The sequence below is a fragment of the Saccopteryx bilineata genome, chromosome 2, assembly GCF_036850765.1.
Source record: "Saccopteryx bilineata isolate mSacBil1 chromosome 2, mSacBil1_pri_phased_curated, whole genome shotgun sequence".
In the NCBI taxonomy this organism is placed as follows: Eukaryota; Metazoa; Chordata; class Mammalia; order Chiroptera; family Emballonuridae; genus Saccopteryx; species Saccopteryx bilineata.
Window position 1 is genome coordinate 385,513,704 of NC_089491.1, and position 19,062 is coordinate 385,532,765.

Below are 19,062 nucleotides of genomic sequence, written 5' to 3' on the forward strand. Positions count from 1 at the left end.
ATAATCTGACTTTTACTGTATTAAGTCAGTCTTAAACACTTCTGTTTTCTCTACTTTAAAGCTACTACTACTTTCAAAACATGGGATCTTTTGTACAGGCCACTATTTAATCCGAAAGAATTAGCAATCATTTTAGCGTGTAGAGCAGTCTGAGTAAAGCACACCTGTACTATCAGCAGACTAGCATGGTCATAATTTGGCATCATTTGGCCTAATTTCTGGGTTTTATTTTTTCCCAGTTCTTATATTTTTATATAGTACATTCTTTGACTTTAGGTGTCTTCTCATAATTCTTTGCCTTAGTTTCTTTTTTATTTCTGTAAAATCATAATTTTGTATTTGTTTCTTCTGTAAAAATGTAAACTTTGAGTTATTTATTAAGGATTTTAAATTCTTTTGAATAAACATATTCCAGAGAAGCAACACTGCTAAAGAACACAGACTCAGTCTTTTTTTTTTTTTAAGATTTTATTCATTTTAGAAAAGGGGGAGAGAAAGGAGGGGGAGGAGCAGGAGGCATCAACTCCCATATGGCCTTGACTGGGCAAGCCCAGGGTTTTCGAACTGGCATCCTCAGCATTCCAGGTAGACGCTTTACCCACTGTGCCACCACAGGTCAGGCAAGACTCAGTCTTTCTAAACTTTTGATTTCTCATGTGTTAAACTGGAATAATAACAATAATGCCTCATTCATAGAGTGATTGTAGAAATTAGATAAGATAATCAAGGGAAGCACTTAGCTTAGTTTCTGGCAGTTATTAAGTATTCAAAAGTGTTTATTACCACTGCTGATGTTGCTGCTGTTGGACTAGTTGTTCCTATTGGCTTATGCAAAACTTAAATTTAAAAGCAAGGATTTTTCTGATTCTACCATTTATCAAGTTTTGTACATGGTCTTATTGGGCCTTTATGTATTATCTATTTTATTTTTATTTTTCTATTTTCACAATGAAAGCATCTTTGTTCTTGTCTGATACATTTTTTTAAAATTATCAGAAATGGCCTGACCAGGCTGTGGCTCAGTGGATAGAGCGTCGGACTGGGATGCCAAGGACCCAGATTCAAGACCCCGAGGTCGCCAGCTTGAGCGTGGGCTCATCTGGTTTGAGCAAAAAGCTCACCAGCTTGGACCCAAGGTCGCTGGCTCGAGCAAGGGGTTACTCAGTCTGCTGAAGGCCCGCGGTCAAGGCACATATGAGAAAGCAATCAATGAACAACTAAGGTATCGCAACGCGCAACGAAAAACTAATAATTGATGCTTCTCATCTCTCCGTTCCTGTCTGTCTCTGTCTATTCCACTCTCTGACTCTCTGTCTCTGTAAAAAAGAAAAAAATATTATCAGAAATGTTTTCATTAATTAAATATGTCTTTCTTTAAATTCGATTATATTCAGAATACTAAAAATCACAGAACTATTGATAAGTTCTAGGGGAGACTGATCTCTTTTCTCACATTTTGTTTTTGTAGGTCATTTTAACTAATCAGATGACAACAAAGATTGATAGAAATCAGGCCTTGCTGATACCAGCATTGGGTGGGTAATCAGATACACATTTTCAGTTAAACATATTAGCTCTACTTCTTTCATTTGATGCTTTTTGAATAGTGTCAACTCCATGAAAGCAGAGACTGTATCAGTCTTATTCACTAATAAATCTTAGTACAGTGCTCTTAGATACTCATCTTTCAGTTACCAAACATTAATTCAGCATCTACTATATAACAAACTGTTGTGTCAGGTCCTGAGCCTATAATGTTCATATGATGATTTTTGCCTTCAGAAAGCTCACAATCTTAGGCAGTAGAAAGGGTGAATACACTCAAATCCAGATTATACTACAACTCAGTCATGGTTTTTGTTAGAATATAATGCTTCAAGATTTCTTCTCTCTCTCTCTCTCTCTTTTTAGAGAGACACAGGTAGGATGGAGAAGGAAGGGAGCTGAGAAACAAATTCATATTCAGCATTTTAGTTGTTCATTGATTGCTTCTCATACAAGACTAGCCTTGATCAGGGCACTCTAGCCGAGCCAGTGACCCCGTGCTCAAGCCAGCAACCTTTAGACTCAAGCCTGCGACCATGGGATCCTGTCTATGATCCCATGCTCAAGCACTCAAGCCATCAACTCCACACTCAAGCTGGTGAGCCTGTGCTTAATGAGCCTGTGCTGGATGAGCCCATGCTCTAGCCAGCAACCTCAGGGTCCCAGGTCGACACTATCCACTGTGTCACCACTGGTCAGGCTCAAGATTTCTTTCTTTTTTTTTTTTTTTGTATTTTTTCTGAAGCTGGAAACGGGGAGAGATAGTCAGATTCCCGCGTGCGCCCGACCAGGATCCACCCGGCACACCCACCAGGGGCGATGCTCTGCCCACCAGGGGGCGATGCTCTGCCCCTCCGGGGCATTGCTCTGCCGAGACCAGAGCCACTCTAGCGCCTGGGGCAAAGGCCAAGGAGCCATCCCCAGCGCCCGGGCCATCTTTGCTCCAATGGAGCCTTGGCTGCGGGAGGGGAAGAGAGAGACAGAGAGGAAGGGGGGGGGTGGAGAAGCAAATGGTCGCTTCTCCTATATGCCCTGGCCGGGAATCGAACCCGGGTCCCCCGCACGCCAGGCCAACGCTCTACCGCTGAGCCAACCAGCCAGGGCAAGATTTATTTCTATTAAAATCTTTAAGAGCCTGACCAGGCGGTGGTGCAGTGGGTAGAGTGTTGGACTGGGATGTGGAGGACCCAGGTTCAAGACCCTGAGGTCGCCAGCTTGAGCACAGGCTCGTCTGGTTTGAGCAAGGCTCACCAGCTTGAGCCCCAGGTTGCTGGCTCGAGCAAGGGGTCACTCAGTCTGCTGTAGCCCCCGGTCAAGGCACATATGAGAAATTAATCAATGAAAAACTAAGGAGCTGCAACGAAGAATTGATGTTTCTTATCTCTCCCTTCCTGTCTGTCTGTCCCTATCTGTCCCTCTGTCTCTGCCAAAAAAAAAAATCTTTAAGAATAGTCTGTCAGAGTTTTTGCTTTTCTGGGGGAAAGGGTCAGAAATATGTTAGTAGTTCTGATTTAAGGAAGATTAACAAATATGTTAATTTAAGCTATAACGTTTTCTAAAAACAAATAGAAGATATTGATCTGCAGTATTTCCTTTGATATGTAAAAAGCCATTAATCTCAGGATGTTATCCAGTAACATCTGTTGAGCTTTTTTGTTTGTTTTTGTTTTTTGAAACCAAGTATACTCTCATGTTAAATTAAGCAAGGTAAAACTATATTTGGTCAGAGACATTCTAAGAGACCTAGTCAGTAAGGCAATATACAATTACTATATTCTTTTTTCTTTAGGGGAAAGTTGGGGACATGCAGCTACAATACGGCTGATTTTTCATTGGGATCAAAAGCAAAGGTCAGTATAGAAACAAGTTAATAATTCTGAATATTGAGCTAATTATACTGAACACTTACCAGTTTTTTTAGAGCTAATCCAGTGGATGAAATCTACAGTGCCCCATGAACTAAAGCTTTTGTTACCTTGTCCTTAATTACCTAGAGCAAACATAAGAACATGTTTTTATCCGCATAGAAAATTCTTTGGCATATTTGAATGCTGGGGTGCACCTGAAATGAGCAGGTGCCTAAGGAATGCCTTAGAAATCAAGAAAGCTCTTAGAAATCAAGTACCATTTATTAGCCCTGCAGAAGGAGGTGGGTACTCTGTGTTCCTGTGAGGGATTGAAAAGAATAAAATCAGGACAAAAAGTTAGCTTTAGGACTGATTTATGTGGAAAATAGGATGGTTATTCTTAGTTGCTTAATATATTTCTTGTATGAAATTGTGTCTACTTTTGTTTTCTTTTGTATATTCCTATCTTGCTTTTGTTACTCAGTTTCTTACCTGACTTTCACTGGTATTGTTCTTTAAAATAAAACTATGACAGCATGAAACCTTTGTGTCTGTTTTTAAAGCTGCTGAGCAAGTGAACAAACCAGCTTTTATTTTCTTTAAAAAATAGGCATCTGAAAGCTGCAGAACCTTTTATTCTGCATTCTAGAAATGTCAGATTTATGCCAGCCTCTTTGCTTTGAGATTAATTGGTATAACCTAGAGAACTTGGTTTTGAAATGCTCTAATGAAAGGGAAAAATTGACACAGCATGTTGGCAAAGATGGGAAACGGGTTACTTAAATGCATATTGGGTCTGGTCAGTGATATTGTCTGTTTCTCTATCTGCATTTCTCTTTGAAAGACTCTGAGCTCATAGCTGAACTGATCACATTTACATACACTTTTTTTTAAATTTTATTTTAATTTTATTTATTCATTTTAGAAAGGAGAGAGAGGAGAGAGAGAGAGAGAGAGAAGGGAGGGAGGAGCAGGAAGCATCAACTCCCATATGTGCCTTGACCAGGCAAGCCCAGGGTTTCGAACTGGCGACCTCAGCATTTCCAGGTTGACGCTTTATCCACTGCGCCACCACAGGTCAGGCCTACATACACTTTTTGCAACTAAATCATGCAGTTTGTGTTTCTTTTTGAAATGGCATTTCCAGAGCTCAGGTCACTCTTTTCCCCCATAATACATAGTGCTTTACAATTAATTCCTACTCCCCAATTCTATAAATAAATCATTATAAACTGGATTCGCAAAAGGAATTTTTTTCTCAGCAACAAAACCTATTGTAAAGATTTGACAATTTCTCCAGATGAATCTTGAACATACTGTTTATACCTTCCCAGATTTAGGTTTTCTGCAAAGTACATCCACTTATTCTCTTAGGAATTTCCCTTTAGCTAGTGTACAATAATAGTCTTCCACTGTTGCTCTATTAAATACTCACTAGTCGAATACATCTAAGAAATGAGAAAAATAATAGAAGCAGAGTAAGATGTTTCATCTTTTTGTGTATTTATCAGAAGGAGAAGTTTGCCTTCTTTATCTAATTCTATAAATTAGCATTGGTTAGATACCCATGAGATCAGAAAGTCATGATTAATTTTTTAATTTTAATTCTTTTTTTTTTGGTATTTTTCTGAAGCTGGAAACGGGGAGGCAGTCAGACAGACTCCCGCATGCGCCCGACTGGGATCCATCCGTCACGCCCACCCGGAGGGATGCTCTGCCCATCCAGGGCGTTGCTCTGTCGCGACCAGAGCCACTCTAGCGCCTGGGGCAGAGGCCAAGGAGCCATCCCCAGCATCCGGGCCATCTTTTGCTCCAATGGAGCCTCGGCTGCGGGAGGGGAAGAGAGACAGAGAGGAAGGAAAGGGGGAGGGGTGGAGAAGCAGATGGGCGCCTCTCCTGTGTGCCCTGGCCAGGAATCGAACCCGGGACTTCCACCCGCCAGGCTGACGCTCTACCACTGAGCCAGCCGGCCAGGGCATGATTAATTTTTAAAAGTTAACTATTTTAGGCCCTGGCTGGTGGCTCAGTGGATAGAGCATCGGCCAGCATATGGACGTCCTGGGTTTGATCTCCAGTCAGGGCACACGGAAGCAACCATCTACTTCTCTCCCACTTCCACTCCCCCTTCTCTCCCTCTTTCCCTCCTTCAGGCAGTGGCTCAACTGGTTCAAGTGCAGCCCCCACTGCTGAGGTCCCAGAGCATTAGCCTCATGCACTAAAAATAGCTGGGAACTCCAGCATTTGGCCCCAAATGGGGTTGCCCGGTTGATCCCGGCTGGGGTGCATGCAAAAGTCTGTCTCACTAACTCCCTTCTTCTCACCTTAAAAAAAAAAAGAGTTATCTCTGGCCAGTTGGCTCAGCAGTAGAGCGTGAGCCTGGCATGTGGAAGTCCCCAGTTTGATTCTCAGCCAGGGCACACAGAAGTGCCCATCTGCTTCTCCACCCCTCCCCCTCTCCTTTCTATCTCTCTCTTCCCCTCCTGCAGCCAAGGCTCCATTGGAACAAAGTTGGCCTGGGCACTGAGGATGGATGGCTCCATGGCCTCGGCCTCAGGTGCTAGAATGGCTCCAATTGCAGTGGAGCAATGCCCCAGATGGGCAGAACGTCGCCCTCTAGTGGGCATGCCGGGTGGATCCCTGTTGGGCACATGGTGGGAGTCTGTCTGTCTGCCTCCCACCCCCTCCACTTCTCACTTGGGGGGGGGAAGAGTTAACTATTTTATGACTTCAGCTTCTTACTAATAATCCTTTCCAAGAAATTAGAGAATAGTGTAGTGACATTGAATAGATAGATTTAGGGGAAATTTACTGTTCTATAGAACATTTCCTATGTCCCATGCTATTATTTTACTGAGTGCTTGCTTGTACAATCACTTTATGTACAACACTTAAATAATCCCTTCAATAAGAATCTATACCTATTGTTAACAGTGAGAAGATCAAGGCCCAGAAGATGAATTGACTAGTAAATAATAGCTACCATTTATTGAATATTTATTAACTGTCCTTTTTTTATCTAAGCCCTGTGTGTATATAATTTTTTATTTCCTAATAACTTTATAAAATATGTAGTATCCACATTTTATAGCTGACTGTAATAGAGTTCATTCTTTTTCACCTACAACTGCTGTTTCTAGAATGTAATTCTGGTACTGTGTTGTTGCCAGCACATTTGATGGTATAGCTCTTATCCTCTTTAGGTAAAATCCTGTTTCTGCAAACTATTTTTTCCCAGGCTGTGGACATAAGATAAATAATGTGCACACTTTATTATAACCAGAAGAAATTGACTTTATTTAATAAAATTAAAGTTTTTTTTGTTGTTTTTTTACAGAGACAGAGAGAGGGATAGATAGGGACAGACAGACAGGAACGCAGAGAGATGAGAAGTATCAATCATCAGTTTTTCGTTGTGGCACTTTAGTTGTTCATTGATTGCTTTCTCATATGTGCCTTGACCATGGGGCTACAGCAGACCGAGTAACCCCCTGCTCGAGCCAGCGACCTTGGGTCCAAGCTGGTGAACTTGGCTTAAACCAGATGAGCCCGTGCTCAAGCCGGCGACCTCGGGGTATTGAATCTGGGTCCTCGGCATCCCAGTCCGACACTCCTTCCACTGCGCTACCGCCTGGTCAGGCCAGAATTAAAGTAGTTTTGTTCTTCGTTGTTTGAAACCAACTAACTTGAAGTCATTCAAGTTGCATGAAATCTTATATGTAGTTTAAATTTTAGTTTATCTTGAAAGGATGGAAATAGGAATTCACACTGGAGGAAAATAGTTATGAAAATGAACACTTTCAGTTTAAACAGAAAACTAAAAACCTTGACTAGCCAAATACATATTGAAAATTGGATTTAATATCCCATTTCATGACCAAGTCCCTTCCCATTCTTTACCAGCAACACCTGATCTTCACCCTTTGACTAAGAGTGGAGTAACATTCCAACAGTTATTAAAAGAAATTCTTTTAGGCCCTGGTTGGTTTGCTTAGTGAATAGAGCATCATCCCATGTTTGATTCCCAGTCGGGACACATATGACAAGCGACCATCTGCTTCTCTTCTACTCCCTCTCCTTCTCTCTCTCTTCCGCTCCTGCAGCCAGTGGCTTGACTGGTCCAAGCGTCGACCTCAGGCACTAAGGATAGCTCAGTTGACTTGGGCATTGGTCTCAGACAGGGGTTGCCAGGTGGACTCTGGTGTGTCAGGGCACACGCATCTGTCTATCTCCCCTCCTCTAACTTAAAAAACAAAAAACTTTTGCCTCTATGTACATTGTGCGTGTTCTTTAATTTACATATTCATGATAATATGAGACTGAGATTGTTCAGAATTATACCACTCTTTGCCAAGATCTGATGGTAGAGTGGAATGATATAGCAACACCCCCACATAGTGTTTCATATGTGTACTCAGCTTCAGAGCACAAATTGTGCTTCTGTCTTGTTTCTTTCTGACCCAAACGGTGTAGTTCAGCCATATGTTAAGTTTCATCTCAGCAGGGGCCATGAGCCAAGTGATTCTTTGGTTTAGTTTGTTGTTTAAAAAGATCTCTTGAGATACAGACATAAAATATAAAATTTTATTTTTAATTAGAAATTTGAGGAACATTTTTAACTTGAATACTTAATGCCCATTTGATCTTAGGATTCTTAATAAACATGTAAATGCTTTTTTTTTATTATTCATTTTTTTAGAGAGGAGAGGGAGAGACAGAGAGAGAGAGAGGAGAGACAGAGAGAGGAGGGGGGAGGAGCTGGAAGCATCAACTCCCATATGTGCCTTGACCAAGCAAGCCCAGGGTTTCGAACTGGCGACCTCAGCATTTCCAGGTCAACGTTTTATCCACTACACCACCACAGGTCAGGCTGTAAATGCTTCTTAAAAGCTTATTTATTTTTTGATAATTTTCTAAGGAAAGGCCAATGAACTGGGTACCTTTTGGGACATGGTATTAGATACTAATTTTCAGAAGGTTAGCTAATTTTTGTTACATTGAATCAAAAAGGTTTTTTTTAATAAGGATTAAAATACAACATACTCCTATTTTTGTTATATTTTACATTAAAGATGGAGTATTTCTAAAAGCATTATAAAAATTTATAATCTCCCTATCACAATTATTCTTATATTACATATTAGTTAGCAGTTATTTTATTTATGCATATACAGTTGCAATTATAGAGTAAATGACATTTTAGATTCTGCTGTTTTCATCCTGAAAGTACTAACCCAAACATTAAGCTAATGGACCATGGTCTCTGATTGCTTCTCTTTTAAATTGTGCCTGAGGAACAGATCATAAATCAAGATGTCCTTTATGAATTGTCTTTGAAAACAAGTCAATGATATATGTAAATATATGACCCTTTTAACTCTGAGAGTAATTTATCTCTAAGCTAGTGCAGTTATGTCAGTTTTTTAATATTGTGGTAAAGGCCTGACTGGTGGTGCAGTAGATAGAGCATCAACCTGGGATTCTGAGGTCACAGGTTCAAAACCTCAAGGTCGCTGGTTTGAGCATAGGCTTGCCAACTTGAGCATGGGGTTGGCTTAAAGCCCAAGGTCGCTGGCTTGAGCAAAGGGTCACTGGCTCAGCTGGAGCCCCTCTGACAAGGCACATATGTGAAGCATTCAGTGAACAACTAAGGTGCTGCAACTACAGGTTGACGCTTCTCATCTCTCTCCCTTCCCCTTTCTCTCTCTCTCTATCTCTCTCTCTCCTGCTTAAAAAAAAAAAGTTGGACCTGTGGTGGCGCAGTGGATAAAGCGTCGACCTGGAAATGCTGAGGTCGCCGGTTCAAAACCCTGGGCTTGCCTGGTCAAGGCACATATGGGAGTTGATGCTTCCAGCTCCTCCCCCCTTCGCTCTCTGTCTCTCTCTCTCTTCCTCTCTCTCTCCTCTCTAAAAATGAATAAATAAAAAAAAATTTTTTTTAAAGTTGTAGTAAAGTATATATAACATAAAACATATCATTTTAACCATTTAAGTGTACAGTTCAGTGGCATGAAGTACATGTATATTATTGTGTGATCATCACCACCATCCATCTCCAGAACACTTTTATCTTCCTGTACTAGAACTTGGTACCCATCAAACACTAATTCTCCATCCTCCCTCCCACTGGCCTCTGGCAGCCACCATTCTACTTTTGTCTCTATGAATTTGACTGCTCTAGCACCTCAAATAAGTGGAATCATCCCAAATTTGCCCTATTGTGACTGACTTTCTTTCACTTACTGTAGCATGTAATAATATATGTACAAATGATCACATGTGTACATGTAGCTGTTGTTTGAAGGGAATACTTCTGATATTTCTTTGCTTTCTGTGTCCTTAGAGAACAAAATAATAGAATTATATTACAAAACTATAAATTGTCAAATCAGTCATCTGAACTAATTAAAATTAAGATCATGTGTTTATGTGTATTTTTTTCTCTAAGCAGGTTGGCAACATTGTACAAATCACCCAGCCAGAAGGAATCTACAGTACTATTTCAAATCACAGTCAGTATTATTTGATTAGAGTACAGTTTTGGTATTGGTGGGCAATAATGATCTAAAGAGAGTATTTACAAATTGTTTCTATTAATTTCTGTGGGCAGCAAGCGAATGTGAGAACAGCTTTTGATACTTAGAATTATCCCAAAAATACCAGTTTTATATATATGTACATAATATACTAGTCACAGACTGAAATTTATTTTAAAAAACTGAGGAAATAGTTACTTATAGGGTAGTGTGTTCATGCCATATGTTATATCAGATATTAAATATATTAAAAGTGAAAGTTAAAAAAAGTGAAAGTTGTTAAAAAAATTATAAAAAAATACTAGCTGTACTCATTTTGGTCTATAGATATTATAGCTCTATCATAGTCACTAAATATATCCCACTTTAAAATGTTAATTTTTTTGTAATTGTACATTGTAGAATGTACATTTTTGACTGAAATATGCATACTTATCAATAGTTTTATTCTTGCCATCTCATTTTAAGGACAAAAACAGAAATAAATACTCTGAAACTGACTTATCCATTTAGTCTTTGCATTGCTTAGGGGCATTTAAAGTATTCTAATTAAAAAACTTTATTTTAGAGTATTTAACTGAAAATAAGTTTATAAAACACCTAAGTAATTATTACATGTTAATCTTTCACCTCTTCCAATAGTGCTACCACGAAGTTTGTTAGGGTTATCTTTTAGAGAACATTTTTATAATGCAATGTTTTTTTCTGTGTGTATGTACATATAAAATATGCCAGATATAAAATATTCTGTATAGCCCTGGCTTGGATATCTGTCCATGAGATTTGTCCTCTTCATTCATAACAGTTGATCATTTCTGTCCCAAGAATAAAGTAGCTCTCATCAATTACTTAAAATATTCAGAAGACCAATTTTTATGATAGATGTTCTTAAAGCATACTTATATATTTTTTCATCTTGCAGCCTCAGGGATTTAGAGATGCTGTTGTTGCTACTGCATGCTCATTGCAAACAGAAGGTTCATTAAATTCCCGGAAACGGTCTCGAGAGTCAGAAGAAGAACAGGAATCCAAAGACTAGTTCCAAAGTGTTATGTATTGATTCTATGAGATGCAATGTATGTAAGTAGTAGACTTGTTTTTTAAAATATAATCACACACTATAGCATAAATGAATCAGGAATATATCAAGTGAAATATATATATATATACTTAATTTATATGAATCTCTGAATTTTTCTAAAGCAGTGTTCTACAATTGTGCCCTATTTTCATTTTTAGCAACATTCAGGAGGGATGATAGTTATTTTATATATATCTTTCTATATAGAGATATATCTCTGTATAACTCTATCTATCTATATATTTTTTTTCTTTTCAGGTGAGAGGAGGGGAGATAGTGAGGGAGACTCCCACATGTGCCCAGACTGGGATCAACCCAGCAACCCCATCTAGGGAAAATGCCTGAGTACAGAGCTATTTTTAGTGCCTCAGGCTGATGTGCTCCATTGGAGCTATCCTCAGCTGATGCACTTCATTGGAGCTATCCTCAGCACCCAGGGCCATGCTTGAACCAATTGAGCCATTGGCTGCAGGAGGGGAAGAAGGAGAGAAGGGGGAGAGGGATGGAAGGAGAAGCAGATGGTTGCTTCTCCCATGTGCCATGACCAGGGATCAAACCTGGGACATCCATAGGCCAGGGCTGTCATTCTATCTACTGAGCCACCAGCCAGAGCCAGTTATACAGTGTGTCCGTAAAGTCATGGTGTACTTTTGACCAGTCACAGGAAAGCAACAAAAGACAATAGAAATGTGAAATCTGCACCAAATAAAAGGAAAACCCTCCCAGTTTCTGTAGGATGATGTGGCAGCATGTGCGCATGTGCAGATGATGATGTAACACCGTGTATACAGCGGAGCAGCCTACGGCCATGCCAGTCGAGATGTGGACGGTACAGAGGAAAGTTCAGTGTGTTCTGTGGCTCGCTAAATTCAAATCCGTGGCCAAAGTGCAACGTGGATATCGGTGTGTTTATAACAAAGTGCCACCACATAGGAATAACATTATTTGGTGGGATAAGCAGTTAAAGGAAACCGGCAGTTTGGTGGAGAAACCCCGTTCTGGTAGGCCATCAGTCAGTGACTAGTCTGTAGAGGGTATACGGGATAGCTACCTAAGGAGCCCTAAAAAAATCTGTGCGTGAGCCCACATCGAACTGCACTGAATAGGTATGAAACTGGGAGAGTTTTCCTTTCATTTGGTGCAGATTTCACATTTCTATCGTCTTTTCTTGCTTTCCTGTGACTGGTCAAAAGTGCACCATGACTTTACAGACACACTGTATTTTGCAAATGTGGAAAGCTGAGCTCATGTGGCCAATCAAGCTTTTCCTCTTTTCTTTGCTAATTGCCTAGAAAATCCTAGGAAGAACAGATTCTTTTTTTTGCATTCGTTTTGTGTTCTCCTCCTTAAAAGTAGCTTTGATAATTCTTAAAATGACCCATTTTATTATTATAAAGGAAACTCAGCATGCTGAGTCAGCATATCAGTCTATTCCGTTTCATAGGTAAGTAAGATACATGTTTTAGATGACCAGTCTGATCTTAGTGAACTCAGTCCTAAAATCTAAGCCTTTTGTTTATTTGTAATTTATTTTATGTTAAAGGAAGGACTTTGGAACTCCATTTAGAAATTGTCTGGAACGTATATCTTCCAGAATAGTCAAGTAAATAATTTCACAGTTGATTATTTCTATATTTTTGAAACATAGTGTGATTCATTCAACTATAGAATTCTAGGTGTATTGATATTTTCCTTTGAATAATTTACACTGCTTAAGTAAATTAAAATTTTGGATTGAGCAGTTTAAAAATCATCTAAAAAATGTTTCAGCATTTCCTTCTTCTTAGTGCTTCTCAATACATTCACAAAATTTACTTTGGTTCCCAGTGGAAGGAAATTATTCAAACAATTGATTATCTGTGACAAACATATATATTTATATATATATATATATATATATATATATATATATTTTTTTTTTTTTTTTTTTTTTTTTTTTTTTTTTTCCTGAAGCTGGAAACGGGGAGAGACAGACAGACTCCCGCATGCGCCCGACCGGGATCCACGCGGCACGCCCACCAGGGGCAAAGCTCTGCCCACCAGGGGGCGATGCTCTCCCCCTCTGGGGCGTTGCTCTGCCGCGACCAGAGCCACTCTAGCACCTGGGGCAGAGGCCAAGGAGCCATCCCCAGCGCCCGGGCCATCTTTGCTCCAATGGAGCCTTGGCTGCGGGAGGGGAAGAGAGAGACAGAGAGGAAGGAGGGGGGGTGGAGAAGCAAATGGGCGCTTCTCCTATGTGCCCTGGCCGGGAATCGAACCCGGGTCCCCCACACGCCAGGCCGACGCTCTACCGCTGAGCCAACTGGCCAGGGCCTATATTTTTTTAATTTATTGAATTTAGAAGACCTGTAATTTTTTGGGGGGGGAACGACAGAGAGAAGGACAGATAGGGACAGACAGACAGGAAGGGAGAGAGATGAGAAATATCAATTCTTCGTTTTGGCATCTTAGTTGTTTGGTGATTGCTTTCTCATATGTGCCTTGACCAGGGGGCTACAGCAGACTGAGTGACCCCTTGCTCGAGCCAGTGACCTTGGGCTCAAGCTGATGAGCTTTGCTAAAGCCAGATGAGCCCGCGCTCAAGCTGGCGACCTCAGGATCTCGAACCTGGGTCCTCTATGTCCCTGTCTGATGCTCTATCCATTGCACCACTGCCTGGTCAGGTGACCTGCATTTTTTTTAAAATTATTTTTAGCAAGAGAGGATGGGTAAGAGAGAGACAGGAACATGGAGCCGCCCTGACCCGGGATCAAACCAGCAACCTCTGTGCTTCAGGAAGATGCTATAATCAACCTAGCCATCCGGCCCAGGAAGAAGACCAGCATTTTTATTTCAGTTGAAACATTAATAAGCCATGTCAATTTTGTCACCTTTGTTTTTTCATGCCTTTCCTTTATTTATAAAATGAGAGGACTAAATGATTATTACTAAATTCATTGGTTAAAATTTTATGATTTCTACTTTTGTAAAGATATTATTACTCATCTTAAGATTTTTACTTATTCAGCCTGACCAGGCAGTGGCTCAGTGGATAGAGTGTTGGACTGGGATGCGGAAGACCCAGGTTCGAGACCCCGAGGTCGCCAGCTTGGGTGCAGGCTCATCTGGTTTGAGCAAAAGCTCACCAGCTTGAGCCCAAGGTCACTGGCTCAAGCAAGGGGTTACTCAGTCTGCTGAAGGCCCAAGATCAAGGCACATATGAGAAAAGCAATCAGTGAACAACTAAGGTGTTGCAATGCGCAAAAAAAAACTAATGATTGATGCTTCTCATCTCTGTTCCTGTCTGTCCCTGTCTATCCCTCTCTCTAACTCTCTGTCTCTGAAATAAAAAAAAATATTTTTACTTATTCATTTTTTATAGAGGGGAGAGAGAAGGGGGGAAGAGCAGGAAGAAGCACTGACTCCCGTATGTGTCTTGACCAGACAAGTTCAGGGTTTCAAATTCAGCATTACAAGTTGACGCTTTATGCACTGCGCCACCACAGGTCACAGACATAATTACTCACTTTAAATGAGCAATAGGGGAAGAGTGACATTTACACATTTTTAATTTTTAAAATCAATATTAAGGTTTTCATTTTTGCGACAATATTGAAATGTTCTGTTGCTTTAAAATAAAAGATTTAGTTACAGAAGAGAGGTTGGCTGTTCACAATACGTATTTTTAGTTAACATCAGTACCTAAATTTACTGTTACTGTTAAATTTTACAGAACATTTTGCTCCCTCAGAACTGATTTTGGCATAAAACATGTTTACAGGATTTTTTGGATTTTTGACCAAAATATATTCCTTTGTGTGTTTTCAGGTTTAGTTCATATTAACATAGACCTTTTTGTGCTTTGACTCTAATGTGTAGTAAGATGTGAGTTTTTAAATACACCATTACTCTGATAGTGATTTTTTGTGTAGCTTATTTTATGAGAATATAAATGTTTTGTACTCTCAGGAGAAGTTGAGAATTCATGGAATTTATGTTCTATTTTCAAAATAAGTCAACACAGATAAAAAGTAAAACCAATAGCAAAGTAAAGAGAATTTGTATTAATTCATATAAACCAAGGCAAAGAAAAAAACATAATTGATTATACAACTTTCTAGCTCTAATAATAGGAAATATACGAGTTCTTTAAGAGAAAAAAAAACAGTATTTTTGCTTTTGTTTTTTGTTTTTTAGTAACTAATATTTGCACAAGATTTTAAATTCAATGAAAAGTCAGTCTTTTTTCTCCCCTATTCCTTAGTCACAAAGCTCAGTTTTAGAGAAAGAGAAACATCGATTTGTTTTTTACATTTATGCAATCATTGGTTGATTCGGGGATGGAACCTACAACCCTGGCATTTCAGGACAACACACTAACCAACTAAGCTTGTGGGCCAGGGTCAAAGGGATCTTTTTAAAAAGATACATTAGTTCATGTTACTTCCCTACTTACAACTCCCTACTGGTTTCCTGTTGCATTTAGAATAAAAGCCAGGCCTGACCTGTGGTGGCGCAGTGGATAAAGCGTCGACCTGGAATGCTGAGGTCGCTGGTTCAAAACCCTGGGCTTGCCTGGTCAAGGCACATATGGGAGTTGATGCTTCCTGCTCCTTCCCCCTTCTTTCTCTATCTCTCCCTCTCTCTCTCTCTAATAAAAATGAATAAATAAAATCTAAAAAAGTAAATAAATAGAATGAAAGCCAGACTTCTTACAGGGGGATGCTCTATGATCTAGCTTCTCTTCCTTTCATGTTCATGATGCCATTTACTCATTGGATTCCTATGCTCAGTCACACTGAACTTTGTTCCTCAGATACACATGTTTGTTTATTTATTTATTTTTGTATTTTTCTGAAGTGAGAAGTGTAGAGGCAGAGACAAACTCCCACATGTGCCTGACAGAGATCCACCTGGCATGCCCACCAGGGTGCAATGCTCTGCCCATCTGGGGCGTTGTTCCGTTGCAACTGGAGCCATTTTAGCACCTGAGGCAGAGGCCATGGAGCCATCCTCACCACCCGGGCCAACTTTGCTCCAATGGAGCCTTGGCTGCGGGAGGGGAAAAGAGAGACAGAGAGAAAAGAGAGGGGGAAGGATGGAGAAGCAGATGGGCGCTTCTCTTGTGTGCCGTGGCTGGGAATTGAACCTTCCACATGCCGGGCTGATGCTGTACCACTGAGCCAACTGGCCAGGGCACACATTTATTCTTTATTATTATTATTATTTATTTTTTAGAGAGAGAGAGTAGGATAGGAATGGAAGCATCAACTCATAGTAATTGCTTCTAAGGTGTGCCTTGACCAGACAAGCCTGTGGTTTTGAACCAGTAACCTCAGCATTCCAGGTCAATGCTTTATCCACTGTGCCACCATAGACCACGCCATTGGTTAATTCTTGTATGTGTTCTGACTGGGGACTGAACTTGCAACCTTGGCATATTGGTCAGCACTCAAACCACTTAGCAACCTGGCAAGAGCCCACACAAATTCATCTTTGCTTTAGGACCTTTGTACAAGCTTTTCTGGGTTTTTACGTGGTTTACTCGTTCAGGTTGAGCTCAGATATTACCTCCTTGGACAGGACTTCCCTGCCCATCATACAAAATGTTGACCTCTCTTACTACTTTCAAAATACCCTAATTAAAAATTTTAAATGGAATGTATTGGGGTGATATTGGTTAATAAAATAATATAGGTTTCAGGTGTACAATTCTGTAATACATTATCTGCATACTGTATTGTGTGTTCACCACCCCAAGTCAAGCCTTTCATCATCATTTATCCCCCTGCACCGTCTTCTACCTCCCTGAACTCCCCTTTCCCTCTGGTGTACAGTACCCTAATGTTATTTACTATATTTGCCACTATCCGAAGGCATTATTTATTGACTCTTCCACTGGACTGTAAGGCCTGTGACAGCAGGGACCTTCTTCACTATTATTTCCTGAGTTCTAGAACAGTATACCTGGCACACAACTGGGTCTCGAATAGCTAATGAAAGCCTGACCAGTGGTGGCACAGTGGATAGAGTGTTGACCTGGGATGCTGAGGTTCCAGGTTCGAAACCCTGAGATTGCCAGCTTGAGCGTGGGGTCATCAACATGATACCATTGTAGTTGGCTTGAAAAGGGGTCACTGGCTCAGCTGAAGCCCCCCAGTCAAAGCACATATGAGGAAGCAGTCATCTTGGAAGCTAAGCAGGGTTGGGCCTGGTTAGTATTTGGATGGGAGAAGCAATGAACAACTAAAATGCTGCAACTATGAGTTGATGCTTCTCATATCCCTCTCTCACTAAAGAAAAAAATATAGACAGCCCTGGCCAGTTGGCTCAGTGGATAGAGTGTTAGCCCAGTGTACGGATGTTCCAGGTTCAATTTTCCGTCATGGCACACAAGAGAAGTGAACATCTGCTTCTCTCCCCCCTCTCACTTCCCCTTCCACAGCCAGTGCCTTGATTGGTTGGAGTCTTGACCCCAGGCACTGAGGATTGCTGTTAGTCTGTGTACATCAGGTGCTAAAAGTAGCTTGGTTGATTCGAGCATCAGCCATAGACAGTTTGCCAGGTGGATCCCAGTCAGGGCACATGTGGGAATCTCTCTCACTTAAAAAAAAAAATTGGGCCCTGGCCGGTTGGCTCAGCAGTAGAGCGTCGGCCTAGTGTGCGGAGGACCCGGGTTCGATTCCCGGCCAGGGCACATAGGAGAAGCGCCCATTTGCTTCTCCACCCCTCCGCCGCGCCTTCCTCTCTGTCTCTCTCTTCCCCTCCCGCAGCCAAGGCTCCATTGGAGCAAAGATGGCCCGGGCGCTGGGGATGGCTCTGGCGCTGGGGATGGCTCTGTGGCCTCTGCCCCAGGCGCTAGAGTGGCTCTGGTCGCAACATGGCGACGCCCAGGAGGGTCGCAACATGGCGACGCCCAGGATGGGCAGAGCATCGCCCCCTGGTGGGCAGAGCGTCGCCCCCTGGTGGGCGTGCCGGGTGGATCCCGGTCGGGCGCATGCGGGAGTCTGTCTGGCTGTCTCTCCCTGTTTCCAGCTTCAGAAAAATGCAAAAAAAAAAAAAAAAAAATTGGGTATGTGTGTGTACACACACGCACACACACAATGAAAATGGAAGTGAAACTCTTAGTACCAGTGCTCTAAACTGAAAGACTTGGCTATGCTTTCAAGGCTGCCTTGAGTTGCTTAATCTAGATAAAGTACACTGATACTGTGGATGAAGGAAGCACTTTATAAACTTACTGAAAACTGGACTTGCCTGACCTGTGGTGGTGCAGTGGATAAAGCATCGACGTGGAATGCTCAGGTTTCTGGTTCGAAGCCCTGGGCTTGCTGGGTCAAGGAACACACAACAAACAGTTTAATGAACAACTAAAGTGAAACAGCTATGAGTTGATACCTCTCACTCCCCCACCCCTCTCTTTTCACTCTCTGTAAAATCAATAAATAAAATCTTTACAAATAAATAAATAAAAATAAAAACTGGACTTCTCATTATTGCATTTCTTTTCTAACCTGGTTTTCACTATTCTAACAAAATGTATCTAAAGTTTAATAAAATTGATTGTCTTGTCTGACCTGTGGTGGTGCAGTGGATAAAGCATTGATCTGGGATGCTGAGATCACTGGTTCAAGTCCCTGGGTTTGTCTGGTCAAGGCACATATGAGAAGCAACTGCTACTACAACTTGATGCTTCCTGCTCCTCACCCCCTTTCTCTCCTCTAAAAAAGTTAATAAAATCTTTTAAAACATTGGTTTTATAGGCCTTTGACCTTACTATTCTTTTTTATTGAGTCTTTTGGGGTGACATTGGTCAATAAAATTATATAGATTTCAAGTGTACAATTCTACAATACATCAAATACATCATCACTGCACTGTGTGCTCACCATTCAAAGGCAAGTCTTTTGTCACCATGTACCCCCATTTACCCTCCTCCACCTGCTCCCACCACCTCTCCCTTCTGGTAATAACCACACTGTTGTGTCCATGAGGGTTTTGTTGTTTGGAGAGGTCCCTCACCTCTCACCTAGCCTTCCAGTTCTACTCCCGACAGGAGTCAGTCTGTTCTCTGTGA

The 19,062-nt window shown here is 41.0% G+C and overlaps 1 protein-coding gene across 2 annotated transcripts in view; it reads left to right on the forward strand.

Moving 5' to 3' along the window:
* Positions 1-14,777, forward strand: part of RAD51C (RAD51 paralog C) — a 29,512-nt gene extending 14,735 nt beyond the window's left edge. Inside the window, exons 6-10 of one of the 2 annotated variants that reach the window (XM_066264066.1) lie at positions 1,469-1,535; positions 3,335-3,395; positions 9,838-9,901; positions 10,848-11,005; positions 13,702-14,777. In XM_066264066.1, coding sequence (XP_066120163.1) covers positions 1,469-1,535; positions 3,335-3,395; positions 9,838-9,901; positions 10,848-10,964 — 309 coding nt within the window. In that variant the 3' untranslated portion in view covers positions 10,965-11,005; positions 13,702-14,777. The remainder of the gene's footprint in view (positions 1-1,468; positions 1,536-3,334; positions 3,396-9,837; positions 9,902-10,847; positions 11,006-13,701) is intronic. The other variant, XM_066264067.1, reaches the window with a different exon arrangement.
* The last annotated feature ends 4,285 nt before the right edge of the window (positions 14,778-19,062 follow it).